Genomic DNA, 10,000 nt, shown 5'->3' on the forward strand with positions numbered 1-10,000 from the left:
TTCCTCTTCATATTGACTCCACCTCATGGAGGATCTTCTTCGTTTTGACTTACATGCGGCTTTGTCTTCCTGTTTGCATTGTACGGCGTTAAGGCTGACTTTCGTCCGTGGCTGGTTGTTGATGTCACGTTTTGCTGCCCCATTGCCAAGTCACTATAACTGCTGTATCTGCTACGTTGTCTTGTTATAATTGCACACTACTCCTTTTGGGAAATGGTCCATGGAATTGCTCATTGGAGATCTCTCTCATATACCATGTTACAAATCCTGACCTACAAATCTTTTACTGCTTAACTGTTCCATCGACTGTGATATTCTGATGAGTCAAAGCAAGCTTTCGAAAATTGGTCTGTTTGGTGTTCCAATGAGATTAAATATTGTACAAAACCTCCACATTATTTATCCTCCCCCTTCGACCCCCACCAATTTTCCTCCTTCTGTATTCTTCCTGCCCTTGTGTTGCCTCCACTATGTCAATGATGTAGACCAGTAGCCCTTTCCATGGCTATTGTTCCCAGGTTCAGCCCATACGAGTGGTATAACCCACATCCATGTAATCCCGAGTCTGATGTGATCGAGAACAACTTCACGCTTCTCAACAGCTTCTGGTTTGGTGTTGGTGCTCTCATGCAGCAAGGTAGCATGATCCTATTCCATTAACCATTCTTCCAGAACCACAAGGATACTCCGTGTTATTATCCCCACACTTAAATAAATAAATAAATAAAACGGGAGGATATTGTAATCGGCTCCATCCATCTGTCTGTCCGTCCACGATGTTATCTCCTCCTAAACGGTTGGGCAGAAATTCACCAAACTTGTTGTTATAATCACCACAGGGCTAGAAGGTTGCAAGAGCCATATCAATTTTGCCTCTGCCCCCTGGGGCGGGGTCAAAAGGTCAAATACCAAAAAATGCAATTACTGGCACATTTTTAAATGAAACTTTTTACATGCAGTTATCATTGGGAGACGCATGAAATATGTAATGGTTTTTGGATTTCACTTCTGGTTCATGCCCCAGGAGGTGGGGACTTATGGTCACAAGGGTCACAACGAGGGGGGGGGGAAATGTTTAACTCAAAAATTTGATATTGGCCCATTCCTGGTGGGACTTTCTGCCACCCTTTAACTTTGCTTAAGGTGGGAAGCTTGGGGATTTGCGATGGCGTGCCATCGACTTCGCTCTAATTTTATTTTGTCCCTGTTTCTGTCAATCCTCTGCACCCCCTACCATAGGTTCAGAGCTGATGCCAAAAGCATTGTCCACACGCATTGTTGGAGGAATCTGGTGGTTCTTTACTCTTATTCTCATCTCCTCCTATACGGCTAACTTGGCTGCATTCCTCACTGTGGAGCGAATGGAGTCCCCGATCTCTTCCGCCGACGACCTTGCCAAGCAAACAAAGATTGAGTATGGAGCTATGCGGGATGGGTCTACAATGGCCTTCTTCAAGGTTGGTCTGCATGCACAGTCCTTGACCTCACAGTCCTGAAATAATTTTTGTTGCAGGTGTGGAGGAAAATGGTCCTGCAGGTATGGGAGGAGGGTTGATGGACCAAGCGATTAGGTGAGAGACAGATTTGAAAAATAATCCTTATGAAGAAGAAGAAAAGGAGTGGATCGTGATGAATTAGAAGAACACATTGAGTGCTCATGATGGATAAATAAAGATGAATCATCCAATGAAGATTGAGTTTGGAGAAAAGTCAAGGAAGATCATGGCTGACAGTTAAATATTTAAAATATACACAATTTTTCGAGCCCATCAGACTGGTTAAGCCAATTGAAGGATGAGGGTGGAGCCCTAATATAATAAGTAATACCACATTTGGGTCGGTTTATGCTCCTTTCACACACCTGGAGTACCTCGGATGCAACCGACAGGTGATTAGCATGAGAAGCAAGGTTGGTTGGAGCAGGAATTTGGAATCTAGCCAGGATGCTGACGATAACTCACCGAGTCTTTGTCGAAAGACAGCGTGGGATCCTTAATGTCAATGAGCAATCAATGATAGCTGATGGATTCGCAGCTTAACATGCCACATGAGGGATGTACTAATCTGGCAGTTTATAATGGGGTTGACAATCAAACCCGGATTCGACGTTTCAACGGGAAGCTAAATACCCACGCTGTAGGTATGTCCAGCGACTTCAGTTGTTCACTCCAATCGGTACCATAACGAACCCACTGAACTCGACTCAACAAAGCCTCAGACATTACTACGGTGCTTGCACGCTGTGCAATGCAAATAACTTGACCTACTAGCTGAGCGAATGACGCAAGACGTGTGTCGTTTTCGGGTCTATCAGACCGGTTAAGCCAATTGAAGGGCGAAGGTCCTTTGATTGGCTCAACTGTTCCGATAGGTGTACGGCTCACGGTGATCTCACGCATTCATCCATTTCAATCACGCATAGGACAAATACCTTAGGAAACATCAATATGCTTTTATGAACGATAAGAATGCAATCGGTATCGATGAATAGGGAAATTGACACAGTATATGGGAATTGACCTGTGACCCCCAGCATATTCAGGTGGATTCTTCGACAGGAAGAGCAAACAGGCTACCTGCAATAGGAAAGCAAGTTTCCTCTCGAGAAATGCAGAAAATTCCTTAAACATTTGTACGAAGCATTATGCTTTTAATCCTCACTTCTTTTCCCAAGTCACATCTTTGTGTAGGCCTCATGTTCTCACACTGTGTTTTATATCATTTTCTCTCGCACCATCAGAAGTCCAAAATATCCACGTACGAGAAGATGTGGGCCTTCATGAACAGTCGAGCAAAAACCGCATTCGTCAAGAGTAATGAGGAAGGAATGCAGAGAGTTCTCTCTACAAACTACGCTTTCCTCATGGAGTCCACGACCATCGAGTACGTCACACAGAAGAACTGCAACCTTACGCAGGTCGGAGGCCTTCTGGATGGCAAGGGCTTTGGCATCGGAACATCCTTGGGTACGTTCCGTGTTCGCCTCGGGGTCTCCCTGGTCATCGCCGTGTTGCACCTGTGCGTCAGTGGGCACTAAGGGTGGTGACTTTCGTACTCGGGATAACATCGCATGGTCATTAGAATTCAATCCGACTGTCGTGATCATCACAGGGCACACGCCATCTTTTGTTAGAAGGGGGTCTTTAATCTGACCGTTCCATGTGCATTCCCACGACCTTTTATTACATCGATGTAAGGCTCATGGAGGAGCTTGTGCATAATGCACGTGGAGGATAAAGACAGTGACAGACATCAGCAAACTTTAACATTAATTACACGAACATCAATAATATGTGTTCCCTTACAAGGAACTTCAACGCAGGAGAAGGCCAGCAGGCCCCATCAAGCATCCACAATGGTTGCCTTGCTCACCATGTTTGTCCATACTCTATCCTTTTTAAATGCTGAGCATCAAGCAAGGAAGCAGCACATACCATTTGTAAGTCTTTGGTATGATCCGGACAGAGTTCGAACCACCGACCTCCCAAACTCAGAGCACATGTTCTAACCATTACACCACCGACTCTGGGCATGCATGCACCCACACACGATATGATTTGAGGCAGAGATTCGAATGGGAAAGCGAGCAGGCAAGCTCCGTCCATCTTTGTGCCCGAATCATGACGCATGCACCGCCTTGGGGTTCTACGGGTCGGATGTAGGCTTACCTCTTTAGAGTCTGATGATGTGATTTGCGGTTTGTTTGTTTTTTTTTGGCATCCTTTCTTTTATCTTATTTACTGTATTAGATTGTCATTTATTGTTTGTTTGTTTTTTTGTCCTCCAAAGACATGTGCAGAGACAACAAAAAAAGAGACAGATGTGTAACAGAGTGAAAAGATTATTGGTGGGCAAATTCCCCTTGTGATTTCCCTGTTTTGATACCACTCCTAATGCTCCGATTTCGGTTTATCGACTTCAATTAATTTAACAGAATATTTGCATGAAACCGACGATTGCTTTCATCCCAGCCGTTTTGGCAGGCAAGTAAATAGGATGGAAAAAGAGTTCCATAATGAATATATGCTCCGAATTGCATTTAAATGCTAATTGGCTTGAGAAATCCACACGGCAGAGTTATGGCATACCGCTGTACCTGCCTTGCGATGACACGTTTGACGATTTCAAAATCTTTCCACAAAGAGAGCATCGAAATTGTAGATCACACGAGGTGAGCCATCACGTATTCAAGGCAATGTCACAATGTCTTCTATTGAAGCTTAGGCCATTATCTGGAACTTTCCGGGACCAAAGGTTCACCGTCGTCGTTTGTCCGGAGGTGCTCCTTCCACTCCAGGCGTCCGACGACATGAGATGATCGATTCGTTTTGCTTTTGTTGCCTTTTTTATGGTTCCCAGAGGAAGGCATTAAGTGTTTCGTCTTGGTGTCCCACTTCCTGAAGAATTATTTTTACATTATTTAATTTCTGATTAATTTTTCAATTTTAAATTATTTCATTTTTCCAATGTTCAAGTATTACATTTTCAACTAGAAGGGCACTCGGTAGAGCATATACCTCCACCACGTAATGCCTGATCCACGAGAACATATCGGGCCCAATACATTTTTAAAATATCATGCTATACAGTACCACATCGTTTGTGGCCTGATCTCTCAATAGTGAAGAATCACTTTGAAAATTAAATAATTCTCACGTCCAGGTCCGGATTCGGATCTTCACCAAAATCTTCATCGCTTCAGACATGAAATCCTTCCTCTTCTCCAATGGCTTGATTTCCAATCATCAATTTGGTTTCAGACCAGGTCACTCTACCCTAGATATGCTGCTACTGCTCTCCCATCAATGGATGGAGGTCCTCAATGCCAGACAGGAAATCCGAGCCGTATCCCTGGACATATCACGTGCTTTTGACACAGTCTGGCACCCTGCCCTACTCACCAAACTCTCTTCCCATGGTATTCAAGGCCATCTCCACTCATGGCTCGCAGACTTCCTCTCCTGTCGCAGTCAACGTGTGGCCCTAAATGGAGTTCTTTCATCCCCTCTTCCTGTGCAGGCTGGAGTTCCTCAAGGTAGCGTTCTGGGCCCTGTTCTTTTTCTGGTTTTCATCAATGATCTCTCGGACTCTCTGGAAAATCCTCTATTTCTCTTTGCCGATGACTCCACCCTCTGCCGTACCATCTGTCATCCCTCAGACCGGCATGCAGCAGCTTCTTCGCTCACTGCAGATCTGGATAAAATCACAAACTGGTCCAACACGTGGAACATGTCTTTCAATCCAGACAAATCTCACACTCTCACGATGTCTCTTCGAAAGGACCGTTTACAAAACCCCCCCATCCACTTTCTCAACAATCCTCTGGAAGAAGTCTTTTCTTTCAAGCTTCTGGGTCTCACTATCTGCCATGACCTTTCCTGGGAAAGTCACATTTCCAACCTTGCCTCAAAAGCCAGTCGCCGACTGGGAATCCTCCGTCGTGCAAAGTCCTTCCTCGGCCCTCTTGAGCTCCTGACCACTTACAAAGCTTTTGTCCGTAGCCTGATGGAGTACTGCTCTCCCCTCTGGGCTGGTGCTCCTGCCTCCCACCTTTCTCGACTTCACGCTGTCGAAACCAGGGCATTTAAGATCATTGGCATCTCCCGCAATGAAGCTGAGTCTTTGGGCCTCTCACTCAATCACCGCAGGTTGGTCGGTGGTCTTTCTGTCTTCTACCGACTCCTCTCCAGCCTTGCCCCCCTGCTCTCTCTGCGATTTGTCCCCACCACATTTCCACAGGGCGCTCAAGGTCCGCCAACAACCCCCTTCTGGTAAAACTACCAAAATCACGAATCACTGCTCATCTTCACTCTTTCATTCCTCTTTTTTCCCGCCTTTGGAATAAACTTCCTCACTCTATTCTTTCCCATTCTTCCCTCCAGGCTTTCAAAACAGCTGTTCACCACCACCTCTTATCTTCCCCCATCCAAATCCTCGATCTTTTCTACCCCCAATAATCCACCCAAGCCCACTTCCTTCAATTCTCCTGCTTTCCTTCCTGAAAGTCCCTTTAATGTCCATCTTCCCCTCGCCATGTTCCCCGTCCCATCCCCATCCCTCTCCCTTCCACATTTCACCTGTGTCTGTTCCCCAATGTTTTGTCCCTTCCACTCCCGCCCCTCTTGTCTCATGCCTCATTGCTGTGAGTTGTGTGTTAGCTCTCATACGAGCCTCGACCAAGGTATACAAAAAAAAAAAAAAAAAAATAAAAAAAAATCTAATCAGTTCGTCCTCGTCACACACCCAACCTGTCCATTAAGTTTCTTCCGGATCCGTCTACAATTTTTGAGATATCCTGCACACAGACAGATACACAAACAGACAAACAAGAAAAAGACGTCATGCAGAGTACGATACTTGCAAAATCTACCCCCCTCTCCAAAGGTTGCCATGGATACATCAAATTGTCCATTTCATCAAGATTAAAATTCACAGTCTTAATCAAAGCTCAGGTCAATCGGATGAAAACTGATTATTTTTCAGATTGAAATTGATGATTTTAGAAGTTTTACCTTGAGTTGACCTTTGTCCTTTTGATGTCAAAAATGGTTGGTTTTCCTATTCAGTGATGTACTACGCAATTGCTGTTTCACTCTCAAGTCAATTGGATGAAAATTGACAATTTTTCAGATAAAAATTGATGATTTTAGAAGTTTGACCTCTTGACCTCAAAAATAATTGGTTTCCCAATCCAGTGACGCAATTTGCAATTCTTGTTCAAATTTCAAGTCAATCGGATGTAAAATGACGATTTTACAAACTTGACATTTGACCTCAAAATCAATTGGCTTCTCAGTTGAGACGACCTCGACAGCTTGGTGAAGTTTCATGACGATCGCTTTCGAATTGTGACCTGTCGGCGATAAAGGCCCTGTCACACCTTGACGATTTAGCCAGCGTATGCCTGACGTATGCAAAATTTGGCTAAAACGCTGGCACACGTCGAATACGTTATGGGTAAGTTTGTATACGTTAAGAGCACGCTGGCATACGTTGTAGTACGCTGGCATACGTCGTAGTACGCTGGCATACGTCGTAGTACGCCGAGGTGTTAGACAAATTTTCCATGCTTGAAATTTTTCGACGTATGCCAGCGTATGACTCACACGTTCCGCATACGCTGGCATAAGTTGTAGGCACGCTACGCGATCGTTGACACACGTTACTTGTAAGTTACTCATAAGTCGAAACACGTCAAGGTAATGTTTAGCGAACCCGAAACTTATTTCTAACCTATGAGTAACGTGTTGTAGGCACGTTACGCGATAGTTGACACACGTCCACACACGTTACTTGTAAGTTACTCATAAGTCGAAAGACGTCAAGGTAATGGTTAGCGTCAGTGTTCCAGACTCCCTGGTTTTTTTTTCTTTTATTTTTTTTCTTCGGTATGACTGTGATGTTGACACTTCGATTTCTAGTGCGGTTATAATATAATATAATTAATAGGCTGCCGCTCAACGATTTAAATCATAACCGCACTAGAAATCGAAGCGTCAACATCACCATCATACCGTAGAAAAACAAAGAAAAACAGGGAGTCTGGAACACTGACGCTAACCATTACATCGACGTGTTTCGACTTATGAGTAACGTTCAAGTAACGTGTGTCGACGTGTGTCAACGATCGCATAGCGTGCCTACAACTTATGCCAGTGTATGGGGAACGTGTGTCATACGTCGAGTACGTCGAGAAATTTTCAACATGCTGAAAATTTCTCGACATACTCGCCATATGACGACGTATGCCAGAAAACTACGACGTATGCCAGCGTGCTCTTAACGTATACAAAACTTACCCATAACGTATTCGACGTGTGCCAGCTTGGTTCGGCAAATTTTTCATACGTCGGCATACGCTGGCTAAAATGTCAAGGTGTGACAGCGGCTTCACACTTCGATGTCTAGTGCGGTTATGATTTGAATCGTCGAGCCGCAGCCTATGAATAGCCTATGCCACGTGATCGTCGGCGATACGCTGCCGTGCTATGCATAAGTTAGACTATCGTTGGGCATAGGTTGTGAATGCCGACAACACGCTCAGCATTCGTTGGTATAAGTTATCTATATGTGATTAAAACGTTCTGTGTACGTTACTGATACGTTATGCATACATCCAACACGTTATTATACGCCCAAAACTTTAAAAAAAACATCAATAGTTCAGCGTACGCCAGCGTTTTACATACATTTTGAAACTTTACCATACGCTGGCTAAAACGTCAAGGTGTAACAGCCCCTTAACCAGACAGACAGACAGATAGTACAAGCCGGTAGGCGACATGAGTGGTCGCGACATAATTGCATACTAGTCATACAGTTTTTGACGGATCGGGCTGAAAATTTTTGACAAAGAGGTTGATTATAGTGCGCATAAAAGCCTGGAAGCCCATTTTTGATTTTCAAAAAAATCAATTTTTTAGGATATTTCTAAAATTTCAAAATCCCGTTCCAAGGCAACGGTGGTGTCCATAGCAACGGTGCTCAAAAGCATAGAACTAGATCCTGGTATGAACCTACCTGTCAAGTTTCATCAAAATCGGTTGACTCCTCTGGCCTCCAGAGCTGTCCATTACTATACATACAAACAAACAAACAAAAAAAAATGACGGTAAATAGACACCCGATTTTTGAAGGACTACCATTTGAAAAATAAAACCTAAATCAAAAATTGGCTCAAGTAAAATTTTCTAAATATCTCGAAGTGTTTAATTCCGAAGTCTCGTTTCTCCACATTCAAAACTGGAGGACAAGTATTGAAAATACCGTATGCGGTTTTTCGGCCGCTGCATAGCAACAGGTGGTTGCTTAGCAACGAAACTCAAATGCGCACACTCCCAGCACATATGGCACCTGATCGCCAAGTTTCATCGAAATCGGTTTGCTGGTTTGTGTTGTGGAGCCTCGTGTTGCAGACACACGCACGCACGCACGCACACACACACACATAGACGGAAAACCCGACAATAAGGGTACTCTTGCGACCACCCAATAACGAAATCGACTGACCAATCTACTTGAAAAATCTTCGATTTTGCAAATAACAAACAGACAGAGAGGGATGAAAACATAACCTCCTTCACCTTCGGTGGCGAAGGTAATTAGCCTCGTGTTGGTTTCGTGGTTCGGGTGGCGACTGGCTTGGGATCTTGGATCCTGAGTTTGAGCTTTGTTGGCTGCTGAATTACACTAGGTGGGGTTGGCTGAGCCTGTCATCCTCCTAAGGTCGGTGAAATGAGCACCGGTGTACTGGTAATAGGGCACTGCATCAGCAGCATTGCCATGTCCCTAACAAAGATGCAACCAGCAGCCGCAAGGCTTCACACAAGTGCCTGTGTGTATTTTCAATGAATTATTTTTTTCTTCCAATTTTCAATGATGTTTTGTTAAATTTTGAATGATTTAATTAATTTTCTATTTTTCTTTCAATTTTCAATTGTTTCGATATTTTTCAATTGTTGTACTGTATGTTATGCTTTTGCATTTTTTTTTTTTCATTATGAGGCAGAATTTCAATTGTTACCAATGTACTGGTAGGAGGCGGTTGGCCTTGTTGGCTAGTATAACGAGTTGGCTGTACCGGGAACCATCAGCAATCTCCGACCGCAGCGCTCTCGTTTGTTTACATGATCAAGGCTCGTGTAAGAGCTCATGGAAGAGCCTTGTATCTCCTTTTGAATTAATTTCTATCTTTCTCTTGGTCCCTATTTACTTCAATTCTGGATTCTATTTTCCTCCTATTTCCAACTCTGCTGTCTCGTCGGTAATTAATTTGGTGTTTGTTTATACCTTGCGCATGTTAAGATACTTCCGAGCTTTAATGCCGCCTTGTTGGCTTGGTTCGCAGTAGTCTTGCGTCATATATTTGTTTCGCTGATAATAGGACCTTTGTGAAATGTCTTGAACATGTTTATTGTCAAGACCTTGCACTGGCGAGTGCCATTACCAAGGTTATTTCGTCAGCTCCCTGCGTCTTCTATATGTACAGAAAAGGTTTTCA

The 10,000-nt window shown here is 43.9% G+C and overlaps 1 protein-coding gene across 3 annotated transcripts in view; it reads left to right on the forward strand.

The window, feature by feature from the left end:
- Positions 1–10,000, forward strand: part of LOC147011450 (glutamate receptor ionotropic, kainate 2-like) — a 446,205-nt gene that overhangs the window by 426,913 nt on the left and 9,292 nt on the right. For 2 of the 3 annotated variants that reach the window (XM_085857184.1, XM_085857186.1), the window contains exons 12-14: positions 486–637; positions 1,240–1,457; positions 2,741–2,966. In XM_085857184.1, coding sequence (XP_085713310.1) covers positions 486–637; positions 1,240–1,457; positions 2,741–2,966 — 596 coding nt within the window. The remainder of the gene's footprint in view (positions 1–485; positions 638–1,239; positions 1,458–2,740; positions 2,967–10,000) is intronic. The other variant, XM_085857185.1, reaches the window with a different exon arrangement.

The sequence above is a fragment of the Eptatretus burgeri genome, chromosome 15 (assembly GCF_056783735.1).
Source record: "Eptatretus burgeri isolate ZD-2024b chromosome 15, Ebu_testis_v1, whole genome shotgun sequence".
NCBI lineage: Eukaryota > Metazoa > Chordata > Myxini > Myxiniformes > Myxinidae > Eptatretus > Eptatretus burgeri.